General features: G+C 44.8%; 1 protein-coding gene across 5 annotated transcripts in view; it reads left to right on the top strand.

Annotated features, from left to right (window-relative positions):
* mib1 (MIB E3 ubiquitin protein ligase 1) overlaps positions 1–17,593 on the top strand; it is a 91,893-nt gene that overhangs the window by 16,099 nt on the left and 58,201 nt on the right. For all 5 annotated transcript variants that reach the window (XM_031806490.1, XM_031806488.1, XM_031806486.1 and 2 more), the window contains 9 exons: positions 2,538–2,642; positions 5,027–5,093; positions 5,596–5,800; positions 6,004–6,190; positions 8,719–8,863; positions 9,116–9,249; positions 10,103–10,210; positions 10,477–10,674; positions 11,181–11,332. In XM_031806490.1, coding sequence (XP_031662350.1) covers positions 2,538–2,642; positions 5,027–5,093; positions 5,596–5,800; positions 6,004–6,190; positions 8,719–8,863; positions 9,116–9,249; positions 10,103–10,210; positions 10,477–10,674; positions 11,181–11,332 — 1,301 coding nt within the window. The remainder of the gene's footprint in view (positions 1–2,537; positions 2,643–5,026; positions 5,094–5,595; positions 5,801–6,003; positions 6,191–8,718; positions 8,864–9,115; positions 9,250–10,102; positions 10,211–10,476; positions 10,675–11,180; positions 11,333–17,593) is intronic.

Raw genomic sequence — 17,593 nt, 5'->3', positions numbered from 1 at the left:
TGAGAAGCTGCTCTGCAACATGGAATACAAAGTATAACACCACAACCAAAATTTCATTTTGACCCATACACCCTATTAAAATGTAGTACATGTAGCCTCATTTTACAGTTAGGCTACATGTCTTAAAAGCCCATAAAAAAAATAGGAGGTCCATTGGCGAGAGAACTTTCTCCCCTATGGAAATCAAATGCCCGTCCAACTGATTTGCTCTGTCGCTGGATCCTGCTCCAGTCTAGACTCCAGTTGTATTCAATATAAGATTCCCCACAGTCAATTTTAAAGGACTCATTTTGCTGTGTTATTTAATAGTATAATTTGTTTTACGATGCTGAAAGCAATATGCTCAGGCAACTCCCGCCTCCACACATCTTACTGCTATTTCATGTTCCCCAGCCCAGCAGCAGATATACTGTTAGTTTATAATGAATATTATTTACCCCACAAAGTGAGAAATAGAACTTGGGCCTGAATAAGAATATAATTCATCTTTAAGTATATACGGTTGAAGTCGGAAGTTTACATACACTTCGGTTGGAGTCATTAAAACTCGTTTTTCAACCACTCCACACATTCCTTGTTAACAAACTATAGTTTTGGCAAATCGGTTAGGACATCTACTTCGTGCATGACACAAGTAATTTTTCCAACAATTGTTTACAGACAAATATATTTCGCTTATAATTCATTTTATCACAATTCCAGTGGGTCAGAAGTTTACATACACTAAGTTGACTGCCTTTTAAACAGCTTGGAAAATTCCAGGAAATGATGTCATGGAGTTAGAAGCTTCTGATAGGCTAATTGACATCATTTGAGGTGTACCTGTGGATGTATTTCAAGGCCTACCTTCAAACTCAGTGCCTCTTTGCTTGACATCATGGGAAAATCAAAAGAAATCAACGACGACCTCAGAAAGAATTGCGGACCTCCTAGTCTGGTTCATCCTTGGGAGCAATTTCCAAATGCCTGAGGGTACCACGTTCATCTGTACAAAAAATAGTGCGCAAGTATAAACTCCATGGGACCACGCAGTCATCATACTGCTCAGGAAGGAGATGCGTTCTGTCTCCTAGACATTAACGTAAGTGCCAGTCAATCCCAGAACAACAGCAAAGGACCTTTTTGAAGATGCTGGAGGAAGCAGGTACAAAAGTATCTATATACACAGTAAAACGAGTCCTATATCGACATAACCTGAAAGGCCGCTCAGCAAGGAAGAAGCCACTGCTCCAAAACAACCTTAAAAAAAAAGCAAGACTATGGTTTGCAACTGCACATGGGGACAAAGATAGTACTTTTTGGAGAAATGTCCTCTTCTGACCCACTGGGAATGTGATGAAAGATATTAAAGCTGAAATAAATAATTCTCTATACTATTATTCTGACATTTCACATTCTTAAAATAAAGTGGTGCCAGGTTTCCTTCAGACATGATGCTTGGCATTCAGGCCAAAGAGTTCAATCTTGGTTTCATCAGACCAGAGAATCGTATTTCTCATGGTCTGAGAGTCTTTAGTTGCCTTTTGGAAAATTCCAAGTGGTCTGTCATGCGCCTTTTACTGAGGAGTGGCTTCTGTCTGGCCACTACCATAAAGGCCTGATTGGTGTAGTGCTGCATAAATGGTTGTCCTTCTGGAATGTTCTCCCATCTCCACAGAGGAACTCTGGAGCTTTGTCAGAGTGACCATCGGGTTCTTGGTCACTTCGTTGACCAAAGCCCTTCTCCCCCGATTGCTCAGAATGGTCAGGCGGTCAGCTCTAGGTGGTTCCAAACTTCTTCCTTTTAAGAATGGAGGCCACTGTGTTCTTGGGGACCTTCAATGCTGCAGCCATTTTTTGGTACCATTCCCCAGATCTGTTCCTCGACACAATCTTGTCTCAGAGCTCTACGGACCATTCCTCCGACCTCATGGCTTGGTTTTTGCAAAGACATGCACTGTGAACTGTGGGACCTTATAAAGACAGGTGTGTGCCTTTCCAAATCATGTTCAATCAATTCAACTTACCACAGGTGGACTCCAATCAAGTTGAAGAAATGTCTCAAGGATGATCAATGGAAACAGGATGCACCTGTGCTCAATTTCGAGTGCCATAGCAAAAGTTCTGAACACATATGTCAGTTTTGTATTTTTAATATATTTTCCCAAATTTCAAAAAATCTGTTTTCACTCATTCATTGTGGGGTTGAGTGTTGGTGGATGAGAAAAAAGTTAATTTAATCCATTTTAGAATAACGCTGTAACGTAGGAAAAGGAGGAACAAGTCACGGCTGAATACTTTCCGAATGCACTGTGTATACCTACTCCATCATCTCTACTCTTTAGGCTCTGTCTGAGGTTCCATGTTAAATTATATATTATGATATATATTTATGTGCCATTATTTGTTTATTTGCCCAAATCCACGGAATACATTTGACATATCCAACAGAGTGTATGAAAACCCCAAGGCATGCCTTTAGCATGATTCTTAGATGGGAATGTCTTTGCTAGTTCCTCAGTCTTTTCATATTTTCCTCTCTCATTCTTCCTCCCCAGGTGACAGAGATCCAGGACTGGAGTGCAGCCAGCCCCCACAGTGCAGCCTACGTACTCTGGGACAACGGGGCCAAGAACCTCTACAGGGTGGGCTTCGAGGGGATGGTGAGTAAAGCACCACTCACTCACTCACTCACTCACAAAAGATCAGCTGTCAGTTGGTCTTTGTGTTTGACCACAGAGCCTGGGGTCTTTTTTGTGCTGCCAAGCCTTTGTGGTGGAGAGCCAGCCAGCAGCCGGGGCCCCATTGTGGCAGGCAGCTGGAAGGAGGGAGGGGGGGATCTACATGAGAAAGGCAATCTGTTCCCTTCTTTCTTTATGAGGAAGAGAGCAAACATGGAGGTCAGCTTCAGTGGGTGGAGAGAAAAGGAGGAGGGGTCTCACACGAGCCACAAATGACAGGCAGGCAGCATGCTGATTGGTGCGGAACACTCCTGCTTTTTATGAACACGGCCAATCAGAGCGCTAGGTTGCGTAACAGATTTGTCTTTTGTTATTCTAATAGGTCTGGTAGGTTTGAGGGGTTCGGGTATACTGCATCTGATTGAATAAAACAAGGGTTCTTAAGCTTTTTCATTCTGGGACCCAAATTAGAAATTCTATGTTTTCCTGAGATTGAAGCTCATGAAAACATGCCCCCTTTTAGGTACCCTAAACAAGATTTGGTTGGGAGCCCCCCCACCTTGCAGGCACAACATTTTAGTGCCCCCCCAATCCCCTTGACGGCGGAGTGAAATGTATGTTTTTTACCCCCAGCAATCCCCCCCCCCCCCCCCTAGTAATTCTACCATTATGCCAGCAGCATACCACCCTGCATACCACTGCTGGCTTGCTTCTGAAGCTAAGCAGGGTTGGTCCTGGTCAGTTCCTTGATGGGAGACCAGATGCTGCTGGAAGTGGTGTTGGAGGGCCAGTAGGAGGCATTCTTTCCTCTGGTCTAAAAAAAATATCCCAATGCCTCAGGGCAGTGATGGGGGACACTGCCCTGTGTAGGGTGCCGTCTTTCGGATGGGACGTTAAATGGGTGTCCTGACTCTTTGAGGTCATTAAAGATCCCATGGCACTTATCGTAAGAGTAGGGGTGTTAACCCCGGTGTCCTGGCTAAATTCCCAATCTGGCCCTCAAACCATCATGGTCACCTAATAATCCCCAGTTTACAATTGGCTCATTAATCCCCCTCCTCTCCCCTGTAACTATTCCCCAGGTCGTTGCTGCAAATGAGAACGCGTTCTCAGTCAACTTACCTGGTAAAATAACGGATAAATAAAAAAATAAAATTATGTGATGGGGCATAGAGAAAATGTTGCTGTTTTGAAGCAAGTTTTCTGCAATTCTACACATTTTATCATGACTTATGTTATCTGAGTGAGTCTAAATAATCAAATCAATGTGGGCCCCCTGGAGGTTAGGGCGCCTGGGCACGTGCCCTGCATGCCCGGCTAATTGAGTGACTCTCAGTGACTGACATAACAAAATAAAACATTTCAAACAACAAAACATTTCAAACTTGCACCTTGTGTTTTCTACTATTCTTCGTCTCAACAGTAAGCTGAAACAGTCCTAAAATTATAAGAGAAAACATTTTTTATATTTTTTACTCAGACTGGATCTCGACCCAGAATTTAAGAAAGACTGAACTACAGCACGGATTATATGTGCTGCTCCCCCCCCAAAATAATACAAAAAATAGATATTATTTGATATCCTGGTCATTGGTCAACCTTGCTGTTTGTGTTTAAATGATCTGTTACTTTAACACTTTTTGTAACACGCTTTGACGTTATTGGTAGTTAGACTGAAAAAGAGCACTGTTGACAAGGTCAAAGAAACTGCACTTTGACAAAGTAGTTTCGTTCAAATGGCATCAAAAAGCCACAGTCTGGTCTCTTGGGTTCACACATTTACCAAAGACTGCATTTCCTCAGCGTGCTTTCCTTTCCCTTATCTTTTTACACATTTGTTTTGTGCAAAAGGGCACCAAAAAGAGTCAAGTTGGTTGATATCACACATCTATGAACATGGCTAGCATCCCAAATGGCACCCTATTCCCTTAAAGTGCACTACCTTAGACCAAAAGTGGTGCACTAAATAGGGACTAGGGTGCCATTTGGGACAGAACTGTTAGTGAGTCCTGCTGTGTTCCTTCATCTCTGGATAGATGTCTGCACTGCCTTGTAATCAGCACGGCTGCCCTCTAACTATGTCACAGTGGATACACATCCACATTTGAGTCATCACAAATGACACGATGCAGTGGCTTCTTTGCCCTGCCGAGCCAGAGCCTTGTAATGCAATGTTTCCACATCCTTCAGAGCCCTGAGGGTAATGCCGTTGTTGCCACGCTACCCTGCAGTAACTTTAGCAGAATGTCGCTGCAGTATTAAGACGGTGTGATTTTACTCTGTCGCATTTTTCTGCTGCAGTTCTAATAGATTGAATCAAGTCGATAATTAGCTGACACTTTGTTCCCCCCGTCTCTCCTTTTCAGTCGGATTTGAAATGTGTCCAGGATGCCAAAGGAGGCTCTTTCTACAGAGACCACTGCCCTGTTCTAGGTGAGTACTGTATTAGTAATCCGTTGCACTACACCTACCGTCAATATTGCACCAATTTCTCCCCAGCACAGTGTTCTGCAGTGGAGTCCAAGGGCATCAGGAGCACATCCATGCCAGGCTGCAGTTACTGGTAGCGTCCACTAGGTGGCAGCATCACACAGATACAGACAGGACCAGGCTGTATGGAGACAGCCTGGGTGCAGTCACAGGTCACACTGGCACAGCATTCCCACAATCCCAGCTCCTTGGCTGGGAAAATGATTCTCTTCTCTCAGATTTTCCTGTCCAGGGATACCTGGGTTATGTTAGGCACCTGATGCAGCACTGCAGAAACCAAATTAGATAATCACACAAGGCTCTCCAGGACCTGATTTGTCCACCTTATTTTATCTTAATGAGACCAACCTAGATAAATAAAGGTTACATAGTGTAAGGAATGTACCCCCCCCCCCCCCCCTTTACTGTGTAACCAGTATGTATTCCCCCTGCACTCTCTCCACAGGCGAACAGAATGGCAACAGGAACCCAGGCGGTCTGCAGATTGGAGACCTGGTCAACATCGACCTGGACCTGGAGATAGTCCAGTCCCTGCAGCACGGCCACGGAGGCTGGACAGACGGCATGTTCGAGACCCTCACCACCACCGGTACCGTGTGTGGAATTGACGAGGACCACGACATTGTGGTGCAGTACCCCAGCGGGAACAGGTGAGCTCTACCAGTTCAGGATTCAGACCAGTGCACAAGTACAGGGGTGTCAGGTCAATCCAGTCATGACACAAGCGGCACCCTCTGTGTCATAACAAGAGCATGACATGGACTTGAAACGTATTTGGCCTAATGAGAAAATATTTCCGACACTAATTTCCATGTCACATCTGAAATAAAGCGTGACCAACGTGTGTTTCCAGGTGGACGTTCAACCCTGCGGTGCTGACCAAAGCCAACGTGGTGCGTAGTGGGGAAGGTGTTGCGGCGGGGGCAGAGGGCGGCAGCTCCCAGTTCCTGGTGGGAGACCTGGTCCAGATCTGCTACGACATCGACCGCATTAAACTGCTGCAGAGAGGACACGGGGAGTGGGCCGAGGCCATGCTGCCTGTAAGACAGACACACACACACACACACACACCCTTAAACCTCATAACTGGAGGGCCTATGCCATGGTGCCTGTAACAGACAAACACACCTTTTAAAAAACCTTAAACTGACATCTTGTGTTTTCTGAAGCAATAAAAGCCAGAACTCGCAGCATCAGTGGTCAAACGGAAGTGTTTCCTTCGTCAGCATAAAGGCATTTTTCTTTCTTCTCACCTCCCACGTAACAATGACCGTATCACTGGGGTGTAACGTTATGTGATGACTATGGCAGAAACTAGGCTATTGTGATTTTAGGCTGAAAGTCTGTAAACTGGCATAATTGTGGATCGTCATTGCTTCGTCCCATCAAACTATGTTACATCACACTACAATCGTCCAACACTCCACTAAAACCAACCCCCTCGGCAGCTAACGAGCTTTAAAACCCAGTGGTAGGTACTTACATTGATCACTACCCACTGATGGTGCTGCTCTCCGCCTGCCTGCTACAGCCCCCTATAGACGGGTTAGCCGTCACAAAAAGGACGCACACTCTTCAAAGGGGCAGAAGGCTGTGTGTTATGATTCTGGATGGGCAGATAGCCACAGTGACAAGAAACTACTATGTGGGGAATCGTAAGTAGCTTGTTGGATCTTGTTCTTGATACCATGTCTTGTTTTGACTGTCACTCCAATGCAAACATGGCAAACATTTGCTTGCTAGCTAACCAACCAATGTAACAATGTATTTGAGAGATGAGCGCTCATTGTGCAACTTTTATGTTTTCAGTAAACATTTGAGACAAAATATAGTTGACAAGTTGTCAACAACCTTAGCCAACCCCCTTTGTTTTGCCCCATAGTTGCGTACGCAATCGTTTTGTTCCCGAATATAACTATTATTTTGTTACGTTCCAATTTTCTGACCAGCAAAATAAAATTCTGAACCGGTTCAAACCCCAAAAAGTACTGGTTGATATGGTTCCTTTTGATACATCTGAAATGTTTTTTTTTTTTCTTCCTTTAGCTCAACATTAAATGACTTCACCAATCAAGTGCAATAGTTGTTCACATGCACTGGACAGACAAGTGTAGGGCGACTGAAATGTGTGGGGAGAGAGAAAGAGAAGGTGGAGGCTTGGCTTGAAGCGCATTTTATGTGATTTACATGATCTGAATTAGGCCCACAGAATGACACCATCGGAGGAGCGGCTTCTATGGAGGAACTTTAAATGTCTTTGACCTTCCGAGAGTTGGCTTAACGTTGGACCGGCATTTGCTAACAAGCTTGCGTTTGCAGAGCGGCACCATAATTCAAATAAAAAGATCCCATGTGAAACGTGGACCGACGAGTTGTGCGTTCCGAGATGCCGTTCTCCACACCACTGATGTATTGCGCCGTTATTTGATTCTTTGTGGGTCGCCTATTAGCTTGCATGACTCATGCCATTCTCCTTCCACCTCTCATCGACGAGATGTTTTGGCCCACAGGACTGCTGCTGAATAGCTGGGGTTTTTGTGTGTCTGTTGCACCATTCTCGGTAAACCGTAGACACTGTGTGAAAAGACCAGGAGGCCGGTCGATTCTGTGATACTGGAACCGGCGCGACCTGGCACCGACGATCATACCACGCTCAAAGTTGCTCAGGTCACTCGTTTTGCCCATCCTACATTTCAATTGAACTGTAACTAAATGCCTCGATGCCTCGATGCCTGCTGTATATAGCATACCACGGCCACGGTACTCACTATCTGTTGGCGCGAACCATTTTCGTGAATGGGTTGGTGTACCTAATACACTGGCCACCGAGTGAACATTGCAACCTAGTGTTTTGTCTGTTTTAATATTTGCCATTAGCATACTGTGTAGAAAGAATGCATGCCCGACACACTGCGTTTATCTAGTATGCTGAAGACTGTGGATATTGAAACGAACCGGCGAGACGGCCAGCAAATGCCTTTCATTACTCAACTCGTACGGCGTTTCAGTGGAACTATTTTCTGGTGTGTGTGTGTCCCTTGATGGACATCAACAAGGTCCCAGGTAATTGGCTATATAGATGAGAAATAAGTCTGGCGTTCGCTCAGCCGTTCAACTGCCCTTTCCTTTGAATGAATAATCAGAACAGTGCTTTTAGTCATCTGTGATTATTCTTAACTGTCATGTTTTTGGAAAGAAAGGGCCAAGTCTTTCTTCCTGAAAGAGGAACAAAGGGTTTTTGTAGAAATTGGGTGCACAGACACACGGCATCTCTTTTTCTGTGTGACATTTATTTGGCGATGGGGATTTTTGCTTTTTGTTTTCTATATCTTTGTTATGTCTTAGATAATTTACCCTCCCTGTGTTAGACACCAGAATGCTCAAAGGAGTTTCAGAATTCACTTCAATAATCTTCAGTACTTATTTATGAGGAAGCTCCTTCATCGCAGCACTGGTTTGTCGTCAAAGACAAAACTAACAGTGTATCTCTAACAATACGATGTGTTTATGCTCTTTTGTGATTGTAATGAAACGCTGTAGCAACGTAATAATGTATTGTTTCCCTCAGACCCTGGGCAAGGTGGGCCGCGTGCAGCAGATCTACTCAGACAGTGACCTGAAGGTGGAGGTGTGTGGAACATCATGGACCTACAACCCTGCTGCCGTCACCAAAGTGGCCCCCGCTGGTTCCGCTGTCACCAATGCATCCGGAGGTAGGCAGGACACACACACACACACACACACACAGTCAGAACAGACACGTAGTGGATGTGCGTGCACACAGAGATACACAGACCATAAACAAATATTTATTCCGTATCTGCTTCTAGCCCGTTTATAAGTGGGCATGCACGTACACTGACCACTCGTACACACCACACACATTCTTCACTCCTTGGATCTGGAGGATGAACTTAGAATGTTTTTTTCTCCATCTGTCTCTCTCTGTGTGTGTGTGTGTGTAGAGCGTCTGTCTCAGCTGCTGAAGAAGCTGTTTGAGACCCAAGAGTCTGGTGACATCAACGAGGAGCTGGTCAAAGCAGCAGCCAATGGCGACCTGGCCAAGGTGGAGGACATCCTCAAGAGACCTGACGTGGACGTAAGTGATCCCTGCATTCAACACAGCTTCAGGGTTTAATTTAGTCCACATTTTTTTTCTCCTTAAGATCTATTTATTGCAAATTGAGATTGCAAAACAATGCTATAAAGAAAGACATTTCTCCAGGGAACAGGTAAACATTCTGATGTGCCTTCTGTACAGCACCGCTTACTGCAGTCAGTCACAGCCATTTACTTCACGCCTCATCTTAAAAACATTCCGCTCCGGCCCAGTGCAAGCATCCAGGTCATTGGCGTGCACTGCAGTGCTTGCTTCGTTCACCGCCTCGACATGGTGAACATACACCATGTTATGGTCTAGGGACAATCCACGTTACTAGGACAACTCTGGGGCCTAGTTATACGTTATAGGTGGGGCACAGAGTTTTTCCTTGTCAGGGGGCCACAGTCAGGAAAAACTCCTGTCCCTTTTTGCATCCTTACATCAACCAGGCCAACAACCTTCCCCTAAGGAGAGCTGTCTGCACTCTCCTATTTCCTATTGCCTTTCGAGAGCTGCTTAGAGTAGATCATCTTAGCGTTCTGCAGCAGTCTCAGCGGCTGTGTGTGTGTCAGTGCTGTGAGGGCTGGCCAGGTGCCCCGGTGCCTTTCAGTGAAATTATTGCTTAAAGCTCGGTGAGCTGTGCCAAGTGATCTGCCCGCCAGGACAAGACACGTTCTGTGACTCCCAAAGGAGCTTGCATTAATATTTATGCCCCAAGTATTGCAGTACCGCAGTTGGCAATGAAATACACACGCATATTTTTTATTTTGTTTGCAAGTGACGAGGCAGTGCACTGGATAAACTCAAAATACAAAAACACACAAACAGTGTTATATTGTGTGTTTTGTAGGTGAACGGGCAGTGTGCTGGACACACAGCCATGCAGGCGGCCAGTCAGAACGGACACGTGGACGTCCTCAAGCTGCTGCTGAAACACAACGTGGACCTGGAGGCCGAGGTTTGTACATCCAACAGTCCCTCCTCAATGCTGAAAATCAATACTATAGTCCCCTCTCAATACTCATGTACTTAAACTCTTTTCTCAACACCAAAATGAACCACTTTAGAGAAACCAATCCCGCTCTCTTCTTCCGTACCCAGTCTACCTATACAGGTCTAGCGTCGTACTCTAAAAAGCTGACCTGGTCAGTCATAGTTACACAGTGATGTAAACAGTGGAGACATCGGGTCAGTGTGTCAGTCTGTGTATAATATCCCTCCCAGGACAAGGATGGAGACCGGGCGGTGCACCACGCGTCCTTCGGAGACGAGGGCTCCGTGATCGAGGTGCTGCAGAGGGGCGGGGCCGACCTGAACGCCAGGAACAAGCGCCGACAGACCCCCCTGCACATCGCTGTCAACAAGGGCCATCTGCAGGTGGTCAAGACCCTGCTGGACTTTGGCTGCCACCCCAGCCTCCAGGTAAACACTCAGAACACACACACACACACACACAGATGAGTGAGTAAATGTATACATGAGTAGACAGTGTTTTGAGTCTTCAGCTGTAAAGCGTGTACTCAGAAGTGAATGTCATGCCGGTGGAGTGGTGGCAGGTACGTTTTCTTTGATTTTGATTCACCCATAAATTGTACTTCTTGTTTTCTTTTGGTCTGTGATATTTTATGCTTGACCCTAAGATGATAAATGCTCTATAGGGCATTGGATATTTCTACACAAATTGTCCCCGATGTTTAGGAATGAGTCAGTCTGGCTGTCGCTGAATGAATGAATGTACAAACATTCAGGAGATGGGAGTTTGCAGATACCTGCTTTGGAGCTCTGTCATGTATCCAACCTCAAACCAAATATTTGGGTAGATCTCGCTGCACTCAAGGGTTTAGGTGAACTCTATATGGGTGTTGTTAGTTATAATGGGTGTGGTGCAGGTGGTCAAAGTGACGTTGGTATAATGTCGCCCCCTACAGGACTCAGAGGGAGACACCCCCCTACATGATGCCATCAGTAAGAAGAGAGATGACATGCTGTCTGTGCTGCTGGAGGCGGGTGCAGATGTCACCATCACCAACAACAACGGTTTCAATGCCCTGCACCACGCTGCCCTCCGAGGGAACCCCAGGTACGACCCGGATACTTACCCGGCCTTAACCGCCAAGCCAGAGCTGGTGATGAAAAAATTCAATGTGGAAATCTGCCTTTTGGCTACACAGGAAACCAAGTGAATGGGAGGCCCTGGCGTCTATACAGTTGAGTTTGTGGCTTGTCAAGTTGAAGTGTTTCAAACACGTTTTACTTTTATTGATTGCAAATGAACAAATTGAATGGTACTGCTAGAAAATGGCTTATGGACACACTGAACCGCAAATGACTTGAGGTTGATGTGTTCGTTTCTGTTCGACTAGGCATGTCTACGGCCTCTGTCAGTAGCCGCCTCGTCCTTGGCCACGTCTATTTCTAGCTCCACCTGGTTTCTTCTGCTCCACTCTGTAGCTATGGGCTATTCTCATGCATGAGACACACTTTAAGGCAGGTAGCTAAGAGAGAATACAATATACCGGTCAGCTTGAGAATCCTTTTTTTTTTTTTACATAAACATGTTCTCTCTAGACTGGTGGAGAGTGCACACACACACACTAGCCGCTGCCCTTGTGGCTGGGCTGTCGGTCTGGCTCGTGGTGTATGGTCAGGTCAGGGCTAGCTAGGGGACATTATCATTCCCCTTAGCTGACACACATTCCATTGGCACGAGGACAGAGGGAATTGGGGTCAGAGGGCTCTGGCGCACCTGCTGTTTCAGCCCTGCCTGACACAGTCTGTAATGGTGTAGTCCACTGGGAGTGGCACAGACAGCAGTAGCACACTGGAATACAGTATGCTGGTATGGTGTAGTCCACTGGGAGTGACACAGACAGCAGTAGCACACTGGAATAGAGTGGAGTAATAGTGGTATAACACTGGAATACATTAAGCCCCTCTGAGTCCTCCTATGGCACTGCCTGCCACTGATAGATAGCCAGTTAAAACAATAATCTGGATTGCAATCGGCTTGCCTCGCTGTGCCGGCCTGCCAATTACTGTACAAGCCTTGTGGCCTCAGTCAGGCGCATTGAAGTCATTTGTCATAATGCGGTGATTTAACCAGTTAATGGCATCAAAAGATGGGAGACAAATGTTTCTGCTTTTCTTCTTTTTTGTTTGTTTCATATGAATCTTGAACTCTGAGTGTCCAGACAACTGGACTGAGTGGACTGCCATTGTACTGTACATTAATGCTCTGCACATTGCATTCCCTCCAGGGCCTAAGGGGGGAGGGGGGAGCAGGAATGCCCACATGCAAGAATGCCCGAATTGCAGGTTGCAGTTGCACGCTATTGTCAGCACTTAACTTAGTGCGCAAAGCTCCCCAGCCAGGTATTGTTGCTGCGTGAGGTGGGATACAGGATTCGTATTTCTTCGTACGATTAGCAGCTATGAAACAAAATGGCAGAAATTAGCACGTGCTCATACTTGACTTTTGACTGTTATTTGCAAATGTGAATGTAATACTCGCTCTGTAGAGCCATGCAAATTGACCACCCGCCTACATGGCTGGTGAAATAGACATTCCTACCCGCCAATATCTTAATCTACCCGCATTTGGCGGGTGTTCATTTCATACCCTGATTCCCTCCAGTGTGTGGGAGTTGTCAGTCTTATATCAACTGTACAGTAAAGGTGAAAAGTGCTGGAGTCAGTATTTGTTACAGGCCAGGGCCCGTGTTGTTGTCGTGACGTGCTGCCTTGCTTTCCACCCAAGCTCTGTCCCCCTCGCCTTCAGAGAAACCAAGATGTGTATGTCGTTTACATTGATTTCACACTCAAGCTCCTCCACAATATTTCAGAGAGAGAGAAAAATGGCCGCCTGGACTGGAGCACGTCTTAAACCCCTTGGTTGAAGTGAATGTATTTATTTTAGCAGTGCTTTAGTGCAGTGGCGTTTGAGTCCTGATAGAGTGCTTGGGCCTGAGAGTAGGTTTTTACTACAGGTAGTAGTGTCGTGTTCTTCAAAAGCACCCTAGGTGGTTTAGTGGCCGCCAGTGTTGATGCCAAACCCTTGAAAATAGGTCGGGAAAGGAAATCATTTCCCTCTAAATATCTGTTGGGTGGTGTTTGTTCAGTTGAAATGATTATTGTTCAGTGGTACATGACTCAAGCTTCTGTTCAGGCTATTTATGTTCCGTTATGGATGAATACTTCCTGCCACGGGATGGTCTTGTATTGATTGTACTTATAATCCAAGTTGCATGTCTTGTGCATCATCTGGGACCAGAGAAACAAATCTGACAATCCCTCCATGTACACTAAATAGGCCACCCATCAGCCATATGTTCAAACATCAGACAGTAATGGCGTGCGTGTGCGTGCGTTTGTGGTAGTGCCCTCCAGGTGTGGGTAAATGTTGTTGAGGATGAAGGGGCGGGGGGTTGAGGTGACAGATGAGTTTGGCATCTGGTAGTGTGTGTGGAATGGATTGTGGAGTGGAGGCCCAAACGCGGAGACAAATAAACTCTACCAGCAGGGGTGCCTGCTAATGCGGGAGCTGAACTATATATCACCGCTGTCATTACATACCGCGTCACGTTTTGTATGTGCTTGTCTGAGAGAGGGGGGAAGACGGATGAATAGAGAGGGAGAGAGATTGAAAGCAGATTGAAACGGTCGTGTTTTCATATAAAGCAACAGGTTTTGTGAGACAGTTATTGTGTCCCTTACAATTAGTGTGTAATTTAGGCTACTTGGTAAATAGGAGGAGTTGAGGTGATACCTTTTTAAATTGGGTATGGAGGGTTAAGCTTGTGTGTGTGTGTGTATGTGTGTGTGTTTACTGCTGCTTCTGCCCCTGACGCAGGGGGGACTGGTTCCTCTCAGCAGCTCTGGCTCTGTCTGGCTGCAAGGCTGGAAGGCGCTAGCTTCTACAGCACTGTAAACAATACGATTAATAGCCCGTGAGTCATAAACGGTACGGGGCTCCAAACAGAGCAGGCCCTGCAGTGGCAGACCAGACCGCTCCGCCACCTTTTTACATGCCTCTCACCCTTTTTTTAATACAGCTCTCAACATCTCCTTTAACGCTACAGTCTGGGATCTGGGAATCTGTTCAATGGTCAAGTAGACGGGACACTCCCCCCCCCCCCCCTTTTTTTTTTTTCTCTCCTTCTCCAAGTTGCATAATGTAGTTTTAACGCACCAACAAACGGATAGGACACCCCGTATAGTACTAATTACCTGACCTGCTGGGTTACCAGGCGCACTCACCGGTTCACTCTGCCAGAACTAATGGAGACTAGAGAGGAGATCGCTTCTACTGTTGGTCATAGTAACGGGTCATAATTACATAAAAAATATATTTTACAGGGGCCTGTAGTGAAGACTGCTGTGAAATGGTTGTGTTGGATGTTTGTTTGGTTTCTGGGATCGTTGCTGCTGCTGCAGGGCAGACATTTCTGGAATGACAATGAGGGTTTTACCACCTGAAGTAGGTACTTTGAGATTAGCTTAATCTGACTGGGAGACAATTGGGATTGAGACTGTTATGCTATTATTACCAGGCTAGGTTCACCTCCAGGGCTGCTGTTTTTTTATCGAAAGGGGGCTTAGGTGGTGCACGTGGTCGGACTATCGGCGCGCCTAACTTTAGAACATTTTATAGGCCCCCGTCTTGGCAGTGTAGATTAAGGTAGTAATTTTGAGACCATTTCCTGCAATTCAAAACAATTCTCCATGGAGCTGAGACATTTCTGCTGTTTTTGAAGCTAATTTACTACATTTCTACATTAAACTGCCTTCTACTTAGGATAGAAAACACACAAAAGTTTTCAAAACTGTTAAAATAATGTCTGTGAGTATAACAGAACTGATTTGGCAGGTGAAAGCCTGAGAAAAATCCATTCAGGAAGTAGGATTTTTTGTTGTTGTTGTAGTTTTCTATTCAATGCCATTACAGTATCCATTGACTTAGGACTCAAATTCCAGTTCCTATGTCTTGAACTAGATGTCAACAGTCTTTAGAAATTGTTTCAGGCTTGTATTCTGAAAAATAAGGGAGTAAGAGCAGTCTGAATGAGTGGACAATGCCGTGTCACAGAGCTTTTTCATGCACGTGACCGAGAGAGTGCCTTTCTTGTTTACCTTTTATATTGACGATGTTATTGTCCGGTTGAAATATTATTGATTATTTAGGCTGAAAACAACCTGAGGATTGAATATAAACATCGTTTGAAGTTCTATGAACTTTACAGATACAATTTGGATGTTGTCTGCTTGTTGTGACTGCGTTTGAGCCTGTGGATTACTGAAGAAAACGCGCTAACAAAACTGAGGTTTTCGGATATAAAGAGACTTTATCGAACAAATGGAACATTTATTGAATAAATGAATGTCTTCTGAGTGCAAACATCTGAAGATCGTCAAAGGTAAGTGATTAATTTGATCTACTTGGCTGGTTACTGTTTGTAATGATTTGTCTGCTGGGCTATGTTCTCAAATAATTGTACGGTATGCTTTCGCCGTAAAGCATTTTTTAAATCTGACACAGAGGTTGGATTCACGAGAAGTTAATCTTTAAACCTATGTAAAATAGTTTTGGTGCTCTGCAATCTCACTGGATGTTGGCCAGGTGGGACACTAACGTCCCACATACCCTAGAGGTTTCTCGTTTCCTGCAATTATAATGCTGCGTTCTTTTGCTCAAACATAATAATACAATTAATACTGCCTACATAAATTCCAAGAAATAAAAAATTGCAGCCTGCAGGTAGAAAATATCCTGATAAAAATAAATTTAAAAATCCTATAAATCACACTGGCTACGTAAGTCCTGTCTGCAATGAACTTGAAACATTGTATCAACTATTAAGTTGAGTCCAAACCTGAAGCGTGTGCTAGCGAACTTGCAACATTGTACAAAATATTCTGGGCCCTCACTTACCCTGCAGTGAGCATTTGCGTCAAGGATAAGAAGTGGTGCTTGCCTTGGGCAGGAGCTCACCGGAGCCGAGTACCGGCGCACCTCAAATGTTCTACTGCTTGAGCTCCTGTTCCTCTTATAGAATATTAGCTCAAAAGTATTATGGCGCTCCTGCACCTAAATATAAACAGTACCAGCATCCAAAATGAGTATCGGAACCTATTTCAGTCCAAGTCGAGCACTGATAAGTTATCAGGTTGGCCTATTTTATTACGTTTCTACTGGATCAGGGCATGACATTTATTCGCTTTCACGCTGAGTGGTTATTGAAAGGAAGAGGCCTACTTCTATGTGTGCGCATCCTCACTCAACATTGACAGGAGCACTCCAAACAAAAGATGATGACTAAATTGAATGAAATGAACCAAAACTTGTTTCTCACAAGTATAGCATAGGTTGGGCACTCTGCAAACAATGTGTCTACTCAGACAATGAGAACGGGAAGACTGGAATAATAATATTGAATGCATTTAAATAATTACCGTAACCAAAGCAACAAACATTGTAGATTAGGAATTAACGGTAAATGTACTACAGGTGATATATGTAATGGGGATTTGATATACACTAACAATCAAATGCAAACAATTCACACAATGAAGTTATGAAACAATGAATGTGCACAAATTGGCGGGAGAGAGGACATTGTGCATCTGGGTGAATGGTCAATTCGACTTCTGCATTGACCATGCAGCATTTACGGTGATATGGCCTCAGCAGATGTCAAGGTCATTCATACTTCTTGCACTTCACGGAGCAGTGCAGAGCTACCGTCAACCAATCACGTCAATGCGAAGCTATACAGAGCCTTCCGCATTGTTACAAAATTTGGGAGGCACATGGCGATGCGGTACGGAGCTCGATTTTGCATCTGCATGTCTCTGGAGGCTCCGCAATTGCGTCACACCCTCCATATGGAGCCTCCGACAATATTTTCAGATAAAGAATTAATTGGCTATTAGTCGAGGCTTCCACGATGGATTAGTTAACTACTCATTCCAGGGTTTTTCTTTATTTTTACTATTTTCTACATTGTAGAATAATAGTGAATACATCAAAACTATGAAATAACACACATGGAATCATGCAGTGACCAAAGAAGTGTTTAACAAATCATAATATATTTTATATTTGACTTTCTAAGTAGCCACCCTTTGCCTTGATGACAGCTTTGCACACTCTTGGCATTCTCTCAACCAGCTTCATGAGGTAGTCACCTGGAATGCATTTCAAGTAACAGGTGTGCCTTGTTAAAAGTTCATTTATGGAACTTCTTTCCTTAATGCGTTTGAGCCAATCAGTTGTGTTGTGACAAGGTTGGAGTGGTATACAGAGGATAGGCCTTTTTGGTAAAAGACCATATTATGCCAAGAG

The sequence above is a fragment of the Oncorhynchus kisutch genome, linkage group LG27 (genome assembly GCF_002021735.2).
Source record: "Oncorhynchus kisutch isolate 150728-3 linkage group LG27, Okis_V2, whole genome shotgun sequence".
Taxonomy (NCBI): Eukaryota; Metazoa; Chordata; class Actinopteri; order Salmoniformes; family Salmonidae; genus Oncorhynchus; species Oncorhynchus kisutch.
This window is presented reverse-complemented; position numbering and strand designations above follow the sequence as displayed.